Consider the following 22210-nt stretch of genomic DNA (forward strand, 5'->3'; position numbering starts at 1 on the left):
GCAAGGAAGAAGTCGACATCCGTGACTTATTATAGAATATGGAGCAAGTATGTATTCTTCTGTAAAGAAAATAACAAAAACCCTAAGTTAATACCTACCATTCTGGACTTCCTGCAAGCAGGATTAGAGAAAAAGCTGGCGGCAAATTCTTTAAAGGTACAGATTTCGGCCATTGGGGCGATGTTAGATACAAAAATTGCGGACAATAAGTACATCCAGAGGTTCGTTCAGGCGATTAAAAAGATCAGGCCAACCTTCCACAACCCTATGGCCCCGTGGGATCTTAATCTGGTACTTAACACACTGACGGAGGCTCCATTCGAGCCTATAGAGGAAATATCGCTCAAGTATCTCACGATGAAAGTGGTTTTTCTTATAGCCATTACGTCAGCAAGGAGAGTATCTGAGCTCCAGGCCCTGTGGGTGCAAGAACCATTTTTAAACTTCTTCGAAGACAGGGCAGTGCTGAGGACGAATCCTACATTTTTACCTAAAGTAGTTTCCAGCTTCCATCTCAACCAAGAAATAATCCTTCCTTCATTCTGTGCGAATCCTAAGAATACTAAAGAAGAAAGGCTACACAATCTAGATGTGACGAGGGCCTTAAAAGCTTACATAAGAAGGGTACAGGCTTTTAGGAAATCAAAAAGGCTGTTCGTACTGATGGAAGGCAGGAATAAAGGGCTGGGAGCTACCAAAACTACCATTTCAAGATGGATTAAAGCATGCATCAGTGAAGCATACAAAATTAGGAAAGTGGAAATCCCGGTGGGGCTTAAAGCCCATTCGACCAGGTCCTTGGCGGCATCCTGGGCCGAAAGGGAGTCCACATCAATAGAAGAAGTATGCAGAGCAGCGTGCTGGTCATCTGCACACACGTTTACCAAGCACTACAGGGTAGACGTCACAGCATCCCAAGATGCCAGCATGGGGCGCAAAATACTGAGCGCAGTCGTATGATAGTAATACGTACAAGCTACAGACGGAGGTGGTGAAGTAACCGTATCCTTTCATAATTATGTATGTCCCACCCAGTGAAATAAAACTGCTTGGGTATACCCATATGTATGCTGCCATGGGGAGGTAGAGGAAAGTACAGATTAGTACCTGTTAATAGGCTTTCCTCTACTCCACCATGGCAGCCGTTTTTCCCGTCCCATTTAAGTATTTAAGTATTATGTTATAAGGAGCTGTTTAATAAGACACAGAGCCCAAGGGAGGAGGTCCTTATATAGGGGCAGTGTCTGTTTTTTTGTGTTCCTTTCCAGATATCTACCCAAGAGGGCGTAACCCATATGTATGCTGCCATGGTGGAGTAGAGGAAAGCCTATTAACAGGTACTAATCTGTACTATTTATTTCTAGGCAGCTACTTTCCAGTTACACCTTGACACACAATCCTAACATGAGCCAGCTCAGGAATGGGAAGTCGGTGACGGTTCTCCCGCACCTGTGGGTGCGATGTGACGCCTCTGACGCAGAGGGCACCTGCTGGCTTGCCGCTGAGCCTATTAAAACAACCCGGAATGATATAATGGGAATGAGCTTCCGCATGGTGACTTGTGCAGGTAGCTGATGGAGAATAATAAGCCATATAGTCTACAAATAACAGGCTACACTTCTCTATCAAAGTGTTCACTAGATTTATATACTGCAACCAGGATGTAAAATACCATATAGAGTATGTGTACTCACTGGGCTGTCTGCCTTTGAAATCTTCAAGTATGTTGGCTTCAATGTGCTTTTAATCCTTTTTCCTGTGTAAAATACCTTCTTCTAGCCAGCACTTAACTACTAAATAAACAGTGCCTGCTGTACCGCTGAAGTCTTTTCCGATACCATTTTAAGACCATATAGATTTTCTAAAGACCTGACAGCTGAAATATGGAGATCAAGAAGCCTCTATATGATTTAAGGATCTATCTCCATATATGCATCTGCAGTAGATGACATCTCTTATGTGGGAATGGCTGACTTTAAGTTTCCAGACATTCTTTTTTGCTGGTGCTGACCAAAATGAGGGTGACTTATTTTTGATGTTGAATTGTTACCATCTTCACCTCACCTGCCTGCAGTGACCCACTGACACACATGGTTCTCCTCTTCCTTTTTGATTGATACCAAGTCTTGCTTCCAACCTACTCTTTGCACCTTTGGTCTATATTCACTTCTGCTGAAAGGTGCTTGAAGCTATGATCTCCATGGTTGAATGCCTGATCTGATATCTACACAATGTATCCATTATTGGCCCACTGTGCATGTGTCTAGTTTGCACTACACATGTTCTGCTATGGTCATGAGGGGATATGAGGGGATATCTTTGCAAAGTGATTGACAGTCCGGAACCATTTGGGTGCTTTCTGGGGCCATGCCGTGTGACCATAGGACTACTCAAAAGTTTGATAATTGACTGATCTGGGATCAAATGGTTGTTTGTATGCAGCTGGTGGGACTGGCATAGTCACAGATGGGCGTCTCTATACAATTTCAAGTGGCTGCAGCTTGTTTATGTTTTTTGCACAGTTGCTACATAACACTCGCAGCTGCGGTGGCATTGGCTTACACTGCGTACTAAATCAGGCCTGAGTAAGTATCTGTTATCCCAGATATAGGTCCTCAGAGCTGTGGTTTTTAAACTCAATGGCAGATGATAAAGTGGCCAGTGATAAAGCACCAGCATGCATTTCAGTTACTCTTGCCTGCACACATTGGAGAATAAGGACATATGTATGAGCCATAAATTTGTATGAAAAAGTTACTTGTTATCTGCTATTTAGCCACAATTTCATTCTCAGGTCCAACTGCAGACAAAAGCTGTTTTCCAAATCTGGATACTCTCAAAAAATCCCACAAGGAGAGACATCATTCATCTGCTGTAAGTATGAGCCCTAATTTCAATAGTGAGTGCTTTACACCTTACACCCTAATAAGTATAAGCCGTTTGTACAACTATTGTGGTGTTCATTCTAACACCCGCCAACTTTGAAAACCCATGCAGTTCCTCATTCCTGCCTGGGGTGTCACTGTCTGCTGTAGTGCTTCTAGCACAGTGTGGTCTGTATATCAGCACTGATATGCAAACCAGATCTGTGCCAGAAACACCACAGCAGACAGCGACACCCCAGGCAGGGAAGAGGAACTGCATGGGTTTTCAAAGTTGGCGGGTGCTAGAATGAACACTATATTGTACAAGGCTCCCTTCATATATATGTCTCCCTAAATTACAAAAATGTAGTAAATGTGTAAAATAAGAATGCAATTTTAATAATTATAGTTTAATGGCCAACTATATCAGCTGGTGTCTGTCAGGTGATAATCATGCTATCATGATGATGGGCCTATTTTTATGTGGAGCCCTGGAGCTACAGCTCCCTCCATCCCGTTGTTACTCTGGCTCTGTATATAATGAACTAGTTACCATCCAGTTACAATGACAGAACAACAACAATAATGTCGGTGCCAGCGGCTGTCAGTGCCCTAATGGTGCAACACTTGAATTTCTCCATCAGATGCCATCTAGTGGTTGCAAACATGCAAAACACAGTGTTAGCCTTTTATTATATACAGTAGGACTAATTATCCTGTAAGACCATTGATAAATGTTTTATGAAGACAGATTATTGTCCTATTGCAGTGCATTACATACTTGCTGTACATGGACACAGTAAATCGCAGGCTGTCTTGCAGCATGTCTTTAATTGAAGTTCTCTCTTTTTGGTGGTATTAACCATAGATCTGCAATTCTTATTTCATTTCTACTAGATGCAGACAAAAGGATTCGCGCAGTATGATTTATTTAGCCACTGCACAGTGGAAAACTCCATTATAGAATCACAAACAAATGTCACAGTGGACTTTGTGTGGCATGGAGTGGACCACATCCTACAGATTCCACCGCTGACGTCTGCAGCAACACTGGTATGATAAATACAACTAATTTTTTTTTTTCCTCCTCCTATCTTGGACTTGCAGTAGAAGACTCAACTGTGCGCCAGTCAGAGGATGTCTGCTGCTTCATGCGGTTATGATACTCCATGTAGTACACAGTAATATGCCGTTTTGTGCCTATGGTGTTACGGCTCATGCCAGCTTTCTTTTTGCCACCTCCAATAAAAATGCCATCCCCAGCATTTATGTTTCACATGCACCTCGTATACACAGGCACCTCGTATACACAGGCACCTCGTATACACAATGATCTGAAGGACATTTTATACAATATTGTTAGGATTTTTGTGCATTCAACGAGAACCATCAGAAAGTCAAGTTGTCACAATCTAATTCTTGTTAAGAATATTTTTTTGTAGATTTCAAAATGTTTTGGTTATGGGAGACTCATCCTGTATGTACAATTGTTACTATACAGAATGTAAATTATGTACAGAGTGTTATATAAATGGCAGGGTATTATGCACAATAACATTGCTTGGTATTGACCTTAAGTCATTTTTCCACCTTTATAATGTTTTGATGATCTGATGTGCTATACAGATGTATTCTTTTATACCCCTTTCACACCAGAAAATGCAGGGATGTACCTGGGAATATGGTCCCTGGATCATGTAGGGACATTCCCAGGATGTGACAATAAGGACATATGTACGAGCCATAAGCGTGTATTAAAACGTTTTTGAAGATTCAAAAGATAGGCCGGCCACTGATTGGCTGATAGAGCGAGCACTCTCAGCCAATCAGCATCGGCCTATCTTTTCAATTTTCAAATTCTGCCGCCGCTGTCCAGTGTCTGCTCATTCAGCGCTTTCCAGACACTGTGGACTGCCCGGCACGCACAGCCCCCGCTTCACTCTGCCCAGACCACATGCTACCCAGGGACCACCTCACCTCCCCCTGTATCCAACCCTGGCTGAGGAGTTGGCGCCCAGCACAGAGAGATCAGGAGATGCTGCTGCATGTCATCAGCAAGCCCGGAAGCTAGGTCAGTAGCTTTCACACCAGCCAGTAACTAGCTAGCAGAGTTGAAATCCCGGCAAATTTTCTCAGAAATTTGGTCCGGGAACCTTTCACATCTGTGCTAGTCGTGGGTTGGGCCAACACGGGAATTTTGGCTGGTGTGAAAGGGGTATAACACTGCTGGCATGCGTCTCCAACTATAAATGGGAGAGTCACGGGTGAGAGATTGCAGCATCTCCTGGTAACAAACTAAACAAAAGTATAAGAGGGCACAACTGTACTTCACAATATGTGATATATGGATCACTAGCATTCAAACTAATACAGCTCCAGGGAAATCCTGCAATCGCTCCTTATATAATGTAATGTTTCACCTTTATAATGCACTTATAATACAAGATCAGTCCCCAGGGCTTTGCATTAAAAGATTTGCCGCACCTGCAATCAGGACATTTAGGGGGTGATTCTGGTTGGCTCGGTAAGCCGCGAGGATGGCAGCTTTCTGAGCACCAGAGATGCCGTGCACTGACCATTGAATGATTTCTCCAGTGCCGGAACGAATACTGAGCAGGGAGCTGGCATCCTGTGGCATCAGCCGTCCGCCTCCGGCAGGCTTCTACCCACCTGGGTACCCATGGGAACACACAGCATTTTCACAGGGACACCCATAAAACGCTGGGTGTTTCAATGGTTGGCCCCAGTCCCTGTCTTCCCGCCCCTTCGAACGGCTCAGCGACTATGCAAGTCGCCGAGCCATTTGCAAAGAGGACTTGTACATTCCATGCGCAGACCCCCAAACATCAGAACCGGGACGAATTCGGCCCAGACCGATTAAACCTTAATGCTGATTTCGGCCCGCGCCTCCTCAGACTCAAGCAGAAATCTATGTTAATTGCAGCCTGCTAGCTATAATTGAATAGCCCTGGCAGATAAATTCACCATGGTAGTTCGATAGGTTGAACTCTATGGACTAAATTTTTTTTTTCAGCCTTAATCACTGTGTTGCTATGTAATTAATTGTGGTTAATTGAATGTGGCACAAAGGGCGAGGAGCATCTTCACTGTAACAGGACTGGGCACATTTTCTGTCTTTCAGTAGCATTCTATACTATGCAGGGATTGATATAATGAACGTGTGTCATTAAAAGTTTTAATAATGTATTTGGGTTTATTTTATTTTATTTTTTTTTAGACTAAAAAAATTGCAGATATAAGCATTGTGTCTTTGTGTGGTCATTACTTTCTTTTTCATGTTTCAGAATATCAAAGTGGAGTCTGGAGATCCCAGAAGTCCTGTGTACCCTGTGTATAAAGAGCTGGATTTCCTACTGGTAGCTACAGAATCGTTTAAAATTCATTCAGATATTCTGAAGTTTAATGAACATTTCACAACCATTGACGCTGCTTAAAATAGCAACAAATGAAGACCTGTAAATACAGGAAAATTCTAGGATGGCAGAAAAACTGCAATAGTTCATGATCACTAACAGATGATTTCTGCTTTGTTCCCACCTGACAGGTTTTGGCTGAAGGTTTAAAAACTGGGGTAACAGAGTGGCCGGAGACATATAATCCCAAATCCGCCGTAGAGATGGTTCAGGAGCTACTGAATGGTGATTACACTTTGTGTTGTGACATCGGAATATTACACAATCCTTTCAAGTGTCTATAACTGATCTATGAGGAACAGATATGTCATGAAACAATTCAGGATTCTTGCCTTACAACTGATATTAATAGTCAGAGCACACAACCTGTGCATAACTAGTGAGAAACTGTGCATGAAACCTTTTAGGGGGTATTCAAACTCCCACCGCTATTCCCGACGGGGGGGAAATAGCGGTGGTGCACTATTCAGTGCTATCTGCCCCCACAGCATTGACCTGGGATCTCGGCAGAATGGACCCGACTTTAGAAGCAGTTGGGCCCGTTCTGCTGAGAATGCCCGTGGATTGTCAAACTCCCAGAAGCAGCTCGAGGATCTACGGCCGAATCTCGTGGCTACGCCCACTTTTCGGCGTCCGACATCGATTCCCGCCTGCTGATTGCCAGGCGAGCCGGCCGAGAAAAAGACAGACTCACGGCTATCGTGACTGGGATTGAATGTCACCTATGACTGATGCTGGCATTACATCCTGCAATATTACAGGAGTAAAGGGTGCAAAACGTATGCAGGTTTTAGGAGCGATTGATCGAGGGATCGTATGCGCTATAAAACACATACGATCTGCTTACGACCGCAATCAAAGCCAACTGATCATACGTGCAGCACATATGATCAGTGGAGCGACCTCTCCACTTGCGACGCATCGCACCGATATTCCTCTCGATGTGCACTCAATCGCACGGGGTTATTCAAAAATAAAGAGTAGAGAACTGAGAAGTGCAGAAGTTGTCAACCATTCAGCTTTTGAAGTAACATTTATATAAGCGTATTTTATATAATTATACATAGCAGAATTTCCATTGGCACACTTATCCACTGTTTTACCGGGATACATACGGCATGCTGACAGTCATAATACGACCCTGGTATCCCGATGGTATAAATCCCGACAGTGGCTCCAATGGCATCCTAACCCCTTTCCCTACTCCGTTAACCCTAACCTTCTCTTATAGAAGCCTGACCCTAACCCTCCCCTCAAGTACCTAAACCTTTGGTTCCCAGACTGTGTGTTGCAGCACCCTCTAGACCAGGCTTTCCCAACCACGGTCCTTAAGGCACACCAACAGTGCAGGTTTTGTAGATATCCAGGCTTCAGCACAGATGGTTTAATCAGAATCCCTCAGATACTAATTAAGTCACCTGTGCTCAAGCCTGGATATCTTCAAAAACCTGCACTGTTGGTGTGCCTTGAGGACCGTGGTTGGGAAAGCCTGCTCTAGACACTTGCAAGGGTGCCTTGGATTGGTAGTCCAAGACCAATTCAAATTGTTTATGGGCAATTAAATAGGCACATTAATATATGCTAGCTGCCAATCTTGTCCCTCACCACATAACAATCTACAGATCACATTTAAACACTAGTTAAATTAATAATTTTTTTGTAAATTTCGCAATTATAAACTTTTGTCCTAGTGATGCCGTGAAAAGATTGTAATCTCTTGGGCACCGTGATTCCCAAAAAATTGGTAACCACTGGCCTAAACCTAACCCCCCCCCCCCCCCCCCTCACAGCCTAACCCGCTCCCCTGCTTGGTGGATAAACCCTAACCCCTCTCAATTAAAGAGGAAATATGTGCTCCCTAGGGTGCACAGACAGGCGCTACCAAGGGTGCCTCACTAAGAGCTGGCACTTAAAAAGGGGTTGTCAGCCCCAATGGGCCAAAACAAAAAGAAAGAAAGATGAAGTGGCGCTGGTTTGATGAAAGGTGTATAAACGTTTAATAACAATTAAAAGTCATAGGTACAATTGCACAATATGAAAATAAAAATGAAAAATAAAAAACAGGTAAATAATAATGGTAATAAATTATTAGATCTGGACCGGAGGCTGAATTGGTGGATTAATTGATAGAAACAGTCCCAATGAACGAAGGGGTGTAACAGTGAATGAAGAAAGTGAAGGTGCCCGATGGGCTAATAGTTACCACACAATATCTCAGATGGTCCAATCCCAGGTACGATTGCGAGGGTATCCTCAAATAATTGCGGTGGTGGGTCCACAGTGGGCAATGACCCGATGATGACGTGGGGCTAGGATTGTATATAGCCAGGCTTTCCCACTTCGCTAGAGGTCCCAACTTTACGGCTGGTAGGGAGCAGGTTTCCTCAAGGTTGGTGGACTTTGATGATAATGAATTAAAGTAGCCAACCTCAATTCCTGCACTCGCTGTACAAAAGATGTCTGGCTGGGATGGTGACCGATGGTTGTGGAGTTGATGAAGATGAAAGAGTTTCACTGTCTTGGGGTGGACCTGGGATCGTACCTGCGATTGGACCATCTGAGATATTGTGTGGTAACTATTAGCCCATCGGGCGCCTTGACTTTCTTCATTCACTGTTACACCCCTTCATTCATTGGGACTGTTTCTATCAATTAATCCACCAATTCAGCCTCCGGTCCAGATCTAATAATTCATTACTATTATTATTTAGCTGTTTTTTTTATTTTTCGTTTTTATTTTTTTATATTGTGCAATTGTACCTATGACTTTTAATTGTTATTAAACGTTTATACACCTTTCATCAAACCAGCGCCCTCTCAATTAAACCCTAATCTTCGCCAATTATTTTTTTTTATTTTTTTTTTACAATATGGTTGTTCTACTAGACATTTTAAGACCCTGGACTTTTAAACACAAACAAAAAAACCTTAATGTTAACTAAACTATACTTAAAATCAAATTTCTCCTTTTAGTGTTAAGTGAATTTGTCAAAATAGGTGCGAAAATTGGCAAGTACACATTTTTTATTCAGCATAATGGCCTGTAATGCTTACCTTAAATAGGAAATATTATCTTTTTTACACATTTTTCATTTGAATTTATATAACAAATGTGAGCGACCCTGGCATTTTTAGAGGATATTTTGAACCGGGTTCAAACCAGGGTTATCATGTGGCTCATTTCACATAAGAATGCAAGTAAGTTCTGTACACAGTCAAAGGCACTGATACAAATGACTCAGTCCACCTGAATTAATAAATATAATCCTTTATCATATTGATGAACTGTGAAGATATATAAAATATTTGAATTGCACAAGAAAATTCAGTCACTCACGTTACACGTGCTGTGTGACTCATGGTTACAATATATTTAATGGTTTTCAACAACTTCCATACATTTTCAGTGTTTTACACAAGTGGTTAAACAATGCCAGATAAATAGATATCTTCAATTATTACGCAATAGTTTACGATAATTTTATTTTATTTTAAGCAGCATACTATAAAGTTAAGGATTATGTGGAATTTTGATTTAATGTATGTTCGTATATTTCAGTTGGGCAAAAGCCCATTTGTTTGTATATATGTAGTAGTGTATTATAAGCTGCTTAGACACCCTGGGTTGCCTTGAGGGCCTTTGGGTTGGTGGTCTAGGGGCTGCTAATCATAAAATGTGGACAGTTGGAAGCACAACCCTGTCTTTTACCACCAAATTCAAGCTAAGGATGACAGGTAGGGCCAATTTACTTTTAATATTATATTTTTTTCAAAAGATATCAATAAAAGTTTTGTCTTAGAGGTGTCATAAAAAAATAGGGATAGTCTAGGGCACAAATGTTTGTAAACCACTGAAATAGCGGTTTGTTGTAGTGCCACCTGGAGTTGAGCGTGCAGCTTTGATGTTTCCCACATAAACCCCTTTCACATCACAAAAATAACCCGGGTCAACCTGGCACACTGTGCGATGTGAAGGGGCCTTTTTAAAATATCTTGGTACCAGCAACCCGGCATTCCGAACCAGGTTAAAAGAAGGGTTAATCCCGGGTCGGACCCGGGTTGCTGAGCATCGTGAACGGGTGAGCCGGATACCATTTACACTATGGGGAGGCAACGCTTGGAGACCGTGTCTGCTCAATTGCTGCCTCCTCCCCCACCACCAGATAATGCGCCTCTGCCCCACCCCGTCTGATGTCAGCGACCCAGCTTATTGCCGGGTTGCTGTGGGGAGCGAAACCTTGCAAATGTTGGGTTACTCCCGGGACGGACCTGTGTCCAAATCTTGGGTGCGAAAGGGGTCACATTTGGAAGACCCACTGACAGTACATAATTACATTGCCTTCTAATGCTTTATAGATGCAAACCCAGCAGACTGCATATGGGATTAGTCCAGTGTTATAAATGCTGACCGTGCAGTTCTAGTAGTGTTAATGTTTGGTGGAGCATTTACCTTCTTGAACATAAGAGCACCATTCCCCTGGTGATTGTTAACAGCCCAAAACAATATTCTCTTATTCTTCTTTTGTATAACTAGCTTATACTAACTCATTTTATATTGTAAATTTTTTTGTTAATAGCTAGTGGTATGCAATGTCATGGGAACATTTGTATAAATACCAATAAGGAATGCTCTAGTGCAGTGGTCTCCAACCTTTTTCGGGGCGGGAGCTACTCACGACAAAATAAACCGCCCAAAATTAGAGGGTTCACCTACTACCGTGGAACTCCTGCGAGGCTACATCCCCCATTTTTTCCAATATGAGGGCATGGTCAACTCTCTAAGAGCTACAGCCACATGGGGTGCGGCCATGGAACACATATGCCCCCAATAGTACAGTGCCAGATACACATGACCCCAATAGTGCAGTCCCTGATGCCCATTATACCTATGCCGCATACTGTGATGCCCATTATAAATATGATCCGCACCGTGATGCTCCGTTATACATATGCCCCCCACATGATGCCCATTATACATATGCCCCACACCTGGATGCTCATCATACATATGCCACACACATGATGCCCATTATACATATGCCCCACAATGTGACGCTCCATTATGCAAACGTCCCACAGCGTGACGCTCCATTAAACATATGCCACACACATGATGCCCATTGTACATATGCCACACACCGTGATGCTCCATTAAACATATGCCACACACCGTGATGCTCCATTAAACATATGCCACACACCGTGATGCTCCATTAAACATATACCACACACATGATGCTCCATTATACATATGCCACACATGATGCCCATTATACATATGCCACACACATGATGCCTATTCTACATATGCCCATTCTACATATGCCCCACAACGTGATGCCCCATTATACATATGCCCCACACATGATGCCCATTATACATATACCCCACACATGATGCCCATTATACATATGCCCCACACATGATGCCCATTGAACATATGCCCCACACATGATGCCCATTATATATATGCCCCAAACATGATGCCCATTATACATATGTCCCACACATGATGCCCATTATACAGCAGTGAAAGCTGTATGCGGATGGGAGTCACAGGCAAATGCGCACTGCAGAGTTTAAAAAAAAACAGCAAAGCAGCTACGGGAGGTGGTGGCGGCAACGGCATGGGGTGAAGGCGTGTAATCTCCTGCTGGGAAGTCCCGTCACGCCGCACGATCGTGGAGCGGCAGGAAGTCACTTTCTGACCTCCTGCCTCCAAGCGAGGAACCAATACACGCCGGCAGGAGGTCACTATCTTGCGCATTTGACCTCCTGCCGCAAAGTGACGCCGCGAGCTACCGCATAACACCCGGAGAGCTACCCGTCGCTCGCGAGCGACGGGTTGGCGATCCCTGCTCTAGTGCACTTCACCAATCATTTCTGCTCTCCAGGTGGTAATGTGGCAGATCATGCCACATTACTTTTCAGACACTGTTATGCTGCCATTAGACGCACTTATGGTTATTCCATTGGTTAGGTTGGAAATACCTCTGATAAACAGAAGCTTAGTGCCAGATAATGAGATGGATGGGGGCATGATCTGGGGCAAGTACTAGTGACCAGTGTGACATGTCTGCAGCGGTTTTGTATTCCCTGCGTTGCTGTAATTTCTTATAAGCAGCCCATACACGCTGCTATGAGGGCATGCTGTACTAGCACGGATCACATTGCATTGCATTGCATGTGCATCCGTTGTGCATGCAATGCGATGCAATGTGAGGAAACCTAAAGGTGCCCATACACGTTACAATTATTGTATACAATATTGTATACAATATCGCATCTCATCCGATATCAGTTTTGCGATGACATCAGATGAGATGAGATCTAGTACAAAAAGTATGTGCAGCACGTACTTTTTGTACTAGATCTTATCTCATCTGATGTCATCGCAAAACCGAGATCGGATGAGATGCGATATTGTATACAATATTGTATACAATAATTGTAACGTGTATGGGCACCATAAGTACAAAAAGTATGTGCTTGCACATACTTTTTGTACTTAGGTTTCATCACATTGCATCGCATTGCATGCACAACGGATGCACATGCAATGCAATGCAATTTGATCCGTGCTAATACAGCACGGAAAGCACGCCCTCATAGCAGCGTGTATGGGCTGCTATACAGCGCAGCAGGTTGTGTTGTGCTTTACAATTACAAACAGGGATAAAAAAAACTGGGTAATTACAGACAGTCAAATAGTAGGAGGGTCACCCGACCCTGATCAAGAGCAGGGTTGGAGTTCTGGGGTTTAAGACCCGTGTTGATCCTTTCACACCACCGAAAAACCCGGGTTCTTCAGCAAATTACTGGGAAAACCTTTAACCCTGTAATTTGCGGGTGGTGTGAATGAGGTCCGGCTGCACCCGGCAAATGACCCGGCACTCAAATATGAAAAGCCTTAACCCGATAATTTGCTTCTTGGTGTGAAAGGGGTATTAATTAACCTTAAAAATGCTTTGGCATGTCCTTATGTTATTGTGATATTACTGCCTATTTAAATGAAAAAATAATAATATAGGTAACAGCTGCCCAGCAACCTGTTATATTGTGTAATTGCACACGGTTAATCTCGCAAAGCTCCAATAACATCTGCAGTAAGTTAAAGCAATATCTGGCGAGGCTGTCGCACCTCTCAGTCCTGCTGCAATAGTATTATCTGGTGCTGGTGCTGGGTCTTATCAGACCAATCACACCTTTTGGTTTTATGCTTTTCTAGCCTTTAGGGAATTTCCTTGTGTGTGTTGGGGGTTGTTTATGAAATGAATAAATAAATTGTATGCCCTAGTAGATGTAGAGATTTGCTGTGGTAATAGTACATATCATTTTGTCTACAAATAAATGTTTGGCAAGGGCTAGGTTGCTTTGTGTGCTTTCCTGAGCGGTCTCATTGTACTAAATGTACCTACTGAAGGGTAAAGACCTTTCTTAAGCCTCAAATATTTATTTAATCTAAAGGCTAGTTTATTTCTAATGGTCATTCATTTTCCTGACCATGATCTCACTTGCACGAGTGGCCAGGCCTCCGTCACAGTGCCTCTAGCTACTTGTGGAGACCTCATTCTGTCACCTGCATGTGGTTAATACACCGTTATGTGACTACGCTTCATTGGACTTCATAAATCTGTTCCTAAACTCTAACAGTCTTCTGGAAATGTCCCGTGTGGGAGAGAGATTCACATGTAACTTGTCCAAATGACACCTAAACAGCCAAATAGGCTTACTGCTAGGTGACTTGCTGATAATATTTGCAAATATGTATATTAGAAAAGATTGGAATTGAGTATATTTCAGATCACTGCAGCATGGTCATGCAGGCAGAAATTTTCCCAACACTGTAAATTCCCTTTCGGTGACCCCATCAAAGGTCACAGCAGTCAGAATTTTGGCATTGTGAAGTAAAAGCCAACAATAATTGGCACCTAGTATAGTAAATGTAAATATAATACAGAAGGTTCTGTCACAGTGAGTGAACTCCTGCATATGTGTACTTGTGTATTATCAGGGCGCCCATCGCATCGCATACCACTAATTAAGGTATGCGATGGGACCCGATTTCCTGGTCCACAGACCCGCACTGTACGATAAAATATTGCATCGCATGCCATTAGAAATGGCATGCGATGCGATATTAAATTGTACAAGCACCCTGATGGGTGATGACTATGTTAAATGCACCCCCATTGTTAACGCCACCCCCACTATCAACGGCCACCCAAAGCGCGGCGAGCCCGCGAGTGGCGGCGGTACGCGTCCTCTGACCTTTTCATACCACCACTATCCACGTCGGCGTGGAGTTGATTTTATATAGTGTGGCGAGAGCAGCGAGCCACCGAAGCGTGGCGAGCGGACGCGGATTACATGTGAAGTAATCCGTGTCCCTTCGCGGGGCTCGCCACGCTTCGGGCTCGGTGGCTCGCTGTGCTCGCCACACTATCTAGAATCAACTCCATGCCGACGTGGATAGTGGGGGTATGAAAAGGTCGGAGGACGTGTACCTCCGCCCCTCACGGGGTTGCTGCGCATGCCACACTTCGGGTAGCAAAACAATGGGGGTGCATTTAACATAGTAATCGCCCATCAGGGTGCCTGTACATTTAAAAATTGAGTCGCATGCGATGCGACCAAAACTATGTCGTACGATGGAAATCTTGGGCGCCCTGATAATACACAAGTACCAAATATCCTGAGTGCCACCACCATTACAACATGTGCAAAGTAATTAATGAGTTCTAAAAATATTAGCGGCTTTCCAGGTGGAACTTAGTTTGCTTTGGTTAGGTTGATGATTTGTAGCCTGGAGACAGGTACGCTTCAGGAGTTTGAACTGTAAAGGTGGCCAATCATCTACAGATCGATTGTCAGATTGGGCTGGTTGGAACAAAAACCTGGTAATGGATGAGAACAAATGACAGTTGATTATTTGCTTTGAAATGCTGGAAAACTGTCAAAAACGGTCATTCATCCATTACTAGGTTTTTGTTAAAACCATCCCAATCTGACAATCAATCTGTAGGTGTATGGCCACCTTTACTTGACACTGAGCAGGAAGAAATATGGCAAAGGCCCTGGATACTAAGTATGCAGGACACACTTGTGGTCTACTGTTTGGAAAAATGTCTTCTCTGTAAGGGACGGAGCACAAGCGGGACTGACCCTGGTGTGCCATTCTAAACATCCTCGTGCCACCTTGGGACACTAGTGCTGTCTAACCCTGATGTGGAGGGTGCCTTGAGGAGTTGGTACTGTTAAAAACATTCAAAATAGAATGTTTTTAACCAAACCTTCCCTTTACATAGCACCAGTGGGAACTACCTTTTCAGAGTTGTTCCCGAGAGGTCAACCTGTACTTGCCGTTTTACTGACCAGTTACTTTATTTATAAATTCTTAATGTTCTCATAGAAAAATTCAAAGGGACAATTAGGCCACTTGTTTTTCTCATTTGACAGTCTATTAGAGGCTTCCAGTTCCTTTCATTTTAATAACCCTTTTCTAAGGAAAATTTGGACAATAAGGAAAAATCACATTCCTATAGCTCATTTATCTAAACACACTTTTATCCTAATTATTACCAGTGCAGCACCTCTAAAGAACAGGACAAATTGGAGATGTTTGCAAAAGTCCATTGTTGTGTCTGAATGGGGTCACTTTCTGTTCAATGTTGCAGCCGCTTGGTCAAATAAAGTGATGGAACATCGGTCAAAACAAAAGTGTCTGAGGGATTACATTCAGGAGTTTCCAGAACAGATCTTTTACCTTATTTGGATCAGACCAAATATGCCTTGACGCATTTATCAGACAATTTTAAATAGATGCAGCTCTCAGCCTTCCTATTACCCCTTTCACTTTGCACCTTGGACCAGGGTTATTGTCTGGTTGGTGACAAATGGACCCGGGTTGAGGTGCGGTATGAAACCTGGGTCGACCAACCCAGCAAATCGACCCGAGTTATAAGAAAGGTTAAGCCCGGGTCACCCTCTGTATAAGTTCAGTGTGAAAGTACCGGACCCGGCTTTGTGATTTACAGGGCTATATCATTTCAGCATTAGTCACTGCAGGTACTAAGATGGGAGTTCTATTTCAGATGTGATGTTGCTATGGGCAACCAATCAGACTACTTCTCTACTACTTAGTTATCAGCTTCTAGAAGAGAATAGATAGAATCTGATTGTTGCCCATAGCAACATTCCATCTGAAATCGATCTCCCGTCCTAGTAAATAAACCCCTGCAAATCGGATGCACGCGCTGGATAAAACATTGCGAAACACATGCTGAGTCCAGTAGGGGCCAGCAACACACATTTTTACTGGATCAGTGCTGTTTAGACTATGACTAGACACCATTATTTCAGAAGCTAAAGGACAGAAAAGTTCTTTCTTACCAGTAATTAAGTTTTTTGTTGAGTTTCTGATCAGCGTTTTCATTCCTTTTAGGTCTCTAATAAAACTAGGGGAAACCCGACTACAGTCTTTTCAGGTGGACCCAGAAGATTAACTTAGAACTTAGCACCCAAACTAGGGCAACCATAAAGGAACTAAAGTGAACCACTTTCGGACAGAGCATTTGACCCACAAATTGGGTCAACCTGGGTCCTTTATCTGCGTGAAAGGTTCTATCGAAAATCTCCAGGTCCTCGAGCCTGGTTGCTGCCAGGGTTATTCTCTGGACTGGCAGCTGCTTTCTGAAAGGGTGTCATTTGGGTTTTTAAACCTGGATCTTGCTTACATGGAGCTGATCTGTGGGTCAGGAGTGCCGACACATGACTAAGCCCCGGATTTTTAGGATTTTATAGGTTTTACAAAATCTCAACTTTAGGAATTTATGCATTGCATGAAAATAAAACAAAACCATGCAACATATCATTGACTGTATTACAGATGCATCGGCCTCACTTAATCCTTCCACACCCAGTGTAGCGGCCGCTAAAAAAAGGGATTGTGGCTTTGCGGAAGGGTCGTGGCTAAGTGTTGCAACCCCAGTTTCCGTCACTCCGGATGTCTGGAAGATGTGGACTGTATGTAGTTCTGGCTTCTACACTGTAATAAGGCTGTAGCAGGACACATCCGTTTTATATGAATTGCATCTGAAAACTAATCATTCCACACATTTCCATAGTAAATGTATGTATTTTCAACTGAAGTAATATAATTGGTGTTTTAAACAATAAAACAAAATAGGTAATTTAATGTAGTAACACTCAGAGTAGATCATTTTAAGCCCCATAGAAGTTAAGTATATTGTTCCCTGGGACTTAAAGGGAAATTAATATTTTGATTGTAATAGGAAAGCATTAGAATAGGTTAGAACCTAGGAATACTGGACTTACTATGACTCATCAGCCTGTGACGCCCACTTCTGATGATTACACTGTGTTGCAGGGCTGACACTGGTTCAGCGTGAAATCAGTCAACCCGGTAAAAGTTGCGGTATGAAACGGGTATAAGAGCTGTGACCTGTTTTCAAAATCATGAAGGAAGGAGGCTTCTGTCTGAAAGTGGTGTCTGGTCATCAGCTGTTCTTGTGGCTTCCATTGCAGATAATTAGATGGTAGCTATTTTTAGGTGGGGACACTTTGTAAGGTCCTCCATAAAATTATTTATTTGCAGTGCCAATCCCATAGATGCCTTAAGACGTAAACTCTCCTAGGAGGTATTTAGTCACTACTAGTTTCAATGATCTATCTTGGAGAACATGGCTAGTAAAAGCATTGTCCTTTTTAAATGTCAGGCATAAACCTGCTCAGAAGCTCTGGGTTTTAGAACCTGTCACTTATCTTTTTACACCAAAATCCCTGGTGTTCGAACACAGGAGTATCCAGGGTCGGAACCAGCTTCATACCACAGCGCATCGATCTGGGTCGGACCCGGGTCTGCGCTGTTTACACTGAACCTGGGTCAGCCCTGCTTTTCCCTATGATTGCCAGGGATCCATGCTTGTTGCCAGGGGGCATTCCATGTCAGTTGCTATATGGGTTACATGCTCATAGCCAGAAGGGGATTGCAGGTTCATTGTCCAGGGGGAGTTTGTTGCCTGGCCGAGAGTGTGTACAGATGTCCCCCCCCCCCCCTCCCCCCCCCACTGAGCTATATACTGGTGTGTGGCTGCTGAGTGTAGGTTAGGAGGGGGCGTGGCCAGGTCAAGTCACTCTGAGAAGTGGGCGTGTCCGACAAGTCTCTGCTCCAGGAAGTGTCTGTCAGCTGTGCTCAGTGCAGCAGCAGTCTGTCAGCTGTGCTCAGTGCAGCAGCAGCTGGATCAGCAGCATGGAGAGCGGGGCATATGGGGCGGCCGAGGCCAGCTTTTTAATTTGGAGCAGTTTCTCAAGCACCCGGAGACGATATTACAGATTCTCAGTGCTGTGAGTACTATGCACACTCCTTTTATGGCCAGCGTAGTACCTCCCCCGGCCCCCTGATTGGGCAGCGGCTACTGAGTTGACTGCCCTGTCATACTTGGATGTCCCAACCCGCGCTGGGACCATTTAAACTGGCCTCTAACCAGGCCCTGCCCATGTTCCACCCTGGTCATGACCTGGGTAGGACTGCAGTGTAAATGGACACGGGTTGACCCCTTTTACACCACCACTGACCCGAGTCCACAAAGCCAAACCCCTGTTTTTTTGCGGTGTTGTAAAAGGGGTATTATTAAACATACCCCACATGTTTTGCTCTTAAAAGCATTGCCTTTTTCAATTGTGTGCCTCAACAAGTTGCTGCTTAGTAAATAAACTCTTAAATGTTAAAACATGTTCTAAGTGGAAAGTAACTGTTTATATAGTCATTTTGCTTGAAGAATGTTTTTAGAGGGCCAATAAATCTTAAATTGCAAATAGTTTTATATACTTCCAAATATTTATATAAACTATAATTTAGAAATAAAAATGTTTCAGATTAGTTTGAGATAATAGGAGTAGATTGGGTTCAGTCAGCCTTTTCTATTTGTATGAAAAGCTGTTTGGACAATAGCTTGTACTCCGCGCCATTAAGGCCTCCATACTGATCTTAGTAGACCACCTCTATTGTGCATGGAGGGGCTCCCTTTCCTTGTGCTGTAGGAACAGCTGCTTCTGCTAGAGTAGAGGGGTAAGAACAATCGCCTCTCTTTGCCATCTGGAGGAATCGGACTTGGGAGAGAGGACGTTCTACTAATATCCACCACTTTAAGCTTTAACCCCCCCCCCCCACCCCAAAACAAAAAGTTATTGTAAAAAATACTAATGTGTCTATTTCTTTATCAATCTTTTTCCCCTCCCAGAACTAAAGAATAAACTGGACGGTGTTAATAATCCAGCGCCTAAGAAAGATGCGGAGGTGAGCACAAGTTATACTACTTACAGCTGTTCTTGGTGCTTTGCTGCGGCAATGACAGGGTGCCTGTTTTGACAAGGTCACCATAAAGCGGTTTCTCTCCTGGCTGCATGTTGTAGGTAATACTCAGGAGTAATATTGCAATTATTAAACATGGCAATTACACTGAGTGATGCACATTCTGACTGCACAATTCAGCTGCTGTGCCCCAGGGTGCATAAAATAAAAGAAAGGAAACCTAAATAAAAATTGATAGAAAGCCGCGAAACAACAAGCGGGCCCGAGGGGACATAGTTTAATGTCGAGGTCTGTTGCTTGTAGACTGCTGAGGATTTACTCCTGAGGCTGGAAGGGGATCCAAACAGCCTCGATAAAATAATTTCCCAGTCATTCTGTTCTGCTCATGTATTATGTATGCCCTAGTCTCGCTGCACACATGATGGATGTGGACACTTAATTTCTTTTAGGCATTTTTCATATGTATTGCTCTTAAACAGGTGACTAAGCCATTTACGCGTGGAACGGAGCCGGTTAACGCTTTCATTGCTGGAATCCCAGCTGTTTCAGTCGGGTCACATACATTTTAGCCAAGGCTCGGCTGCCATCCATAGTCTGTGTATTTGTGTACTGCAGTGGTCTCAGAAGCGGGTACCAATCCAGTAACATTTGTGCCACAATCCTTATGTATTGTAAATAAAGATACACATTGTTTGAATTGTCATTAAAGAGAATAGAATGTTGATTAACGATAATAATTCTATGGTTGGTATTATAAATTGAGATGTAATCCTTACACGCTCAGTGTACTGTATGTTACTTATATGGTTAAAGTCTAGTGTGTGGAGACTTACACTGCTCATTACACCCTTACAGAAAGTAAAGAGTGACACTTCTGTGGTGGACAGCTCCATCCAGTCTTTTATCACAGAGCGCGGGGACCTGGACTTTGCTGAGATGCTGTGGTGCAAGATGAGGAAAAGTAAGGCTCGTCATATCTCATTGTAGTCAAGCAACAGTATACGTGTAATACAACAGTTAACAAATATCCCAATATCGTTTCCTGAAGTACACTACTATACTAAGGCTGTCAATTCAGCCATGCGTGTTCCTGTCTGATCTTGGATATCCAATTAGCAGCAGTAATTTACTGCTGCTAATGGATTAGTCAGGGGCTATCCTATTGGCCGTAAAGCTAGCACGCATTCCCCCCCATGTTATCACTTTATCGGGAGATATGCACAATCAGCCATCAAAGCCTCAATAACGCATGCATCTGGAAACTTATCTGAGGTGCCATGCATTATTGCCTGAAACAGATTTCTTTTTAGGCTAAACAAAAGGGGCTATAATTGGAAAGCCCGCTAATAACCATTAGGCTGAAATCGCAATATCTTGATTTTTTGGGTGGCAAAAAAATGTAATAATTAATAGGATATTGCCCAAACTGTAGCATGTGATGTGACATTATTTGATCACTTTTGCCCTGCAGAGTGCAATAATAACAATAAAGTATTCTCTACCTTTTGTGTTATGAAGGCGTCACTTCTTATCAAGATGTCACAAACTGCTTCTCTCTCATCATACAGTCGCTGAGATATGGGGAGGTCCACCCTTGGGTAAGATGACTGCACACCTTCATATTTGTATCTTTTATATTATTTTTCAGTTCTATTCTAATAAGCACAGCACTCTGAGTAACATAATAAGAAAAGTAGCATTAGTTAAGTACTGGCAGAGTGTTGTACAGCCTGAACGGCAGTGCTATTGAAGTTTAAATAATAATTTACTACCAAGTGAGAGACGTAAAATAGTGAGAGGTGAAGGTGGGAAATGAGTTACATTGAATCAAAACACAGGATAGGGAAGAAAGTGAATATGAAAAATAGGTAACATAGGTAGAGCAACACAGATTAGCACCTATTTTTCATATTCACTTTCATCCCTATCGTGTGTTTTGTTTCAATGTAACTCATTTCCCACCTTTACCTCTCACTACTTTATCTCTCATTTTGTTACCTCTCACTTACTTACCCCTGCCATTTTTAACAGCCTCTCTCACTAACCTATCCTCATTTTTTTACTATGTATTTTTTTCACTCTTGTGTTACCCAGCTGCTTCGTTTTGTGGTGCCCTGTGCCCTAGATTTGTATCCCCCCCCAAAATGTTAGGGACTTGCCTGACTAATGAGGTCACCTGGACGCGGTGGGCAAGCCATTACTTATGGCCATAACTATGCGAAGAACCTCGCTAAAGATGCAAAATTTTATTGCAATGTTTATTATTAATAAATTGGGATTCTGAATTGTGCACCTGCAACCTTGTCTTTGTATGCAGTACTACTGAAAGGTCTCCACATGGTCGCACCTCTCAATTGGTGTGCAGCCCAGGACCCCACCCCTGTATATCAATCCAATAAGCCAAGATGATGTCGCAGGAACACTTTAAAGCGGCCCAAATTCGCACAAATATGCTAGCTGCACTATGGGGCAACGGGCAGCGAGCAATTTAGTGCGGGTTAGGGCAGAAAACTGTGACGGGAGCGAGATCGGATGCACATCACTCCCTTCACAGTTAAAACTATTGACCCCATTGAGTG

The 22210-nt window shown here is 43.2% G+C and overlaps 1 protein-coding gene across 3 annotated transcripts in view; it reads left to right on the forward strand.

Moving 5' to 3' along the window:
- The window catches only part of ZWILCH (zwilch kinetochore protein), a 75759-nt gene that overhangs the window by 17733 nt on the left and 35816 nt on the right, over positions 1-22210 (forward strand). For all 3 annotated transcript variants that reach the window (XM_083184358.1, XM_083184357.1, XM_083184356.1), the window contains exons 5-12: positions 1365-1567; positions 2795-2874; positions 3762-3917; positions 6170-6241; positions 6430-6523; positions 19561-19616; positions 20487-20592; positions 21150-21229. In XM_083184358.1, the coding sequence (XP_083040484.1) occupies positions 1365-1567; positions 2795-2874; positions 3762-3917; positions 6170-6241; positions 6430-6523; positions 19561-19616; positions 20487-20592; positions 21150-21229 (847 nt within the window). The remainder of the gene's footprint in view (positions 1-1364; positions 1568-2794; positions 2875-3761; positions 3918-6169; positions 6242-6429; positions 6524-19560; positions 19617-20486; positions 20593-21149; positions 21230-22210) is intronic.

Source organism: Crinia signifera, chromosome 4, assembly GCF_055691185.1.
Source record: "Crinia signifera chromosome 4, ASM5569118v1, whole genome shotgun sequence".
Classification (NCBI taxonomy): Eukaryota; Metazoa; Chordata; class Amphibia; order Anura; family Myobatrachidae; genus Crinia; species Crinia signifera.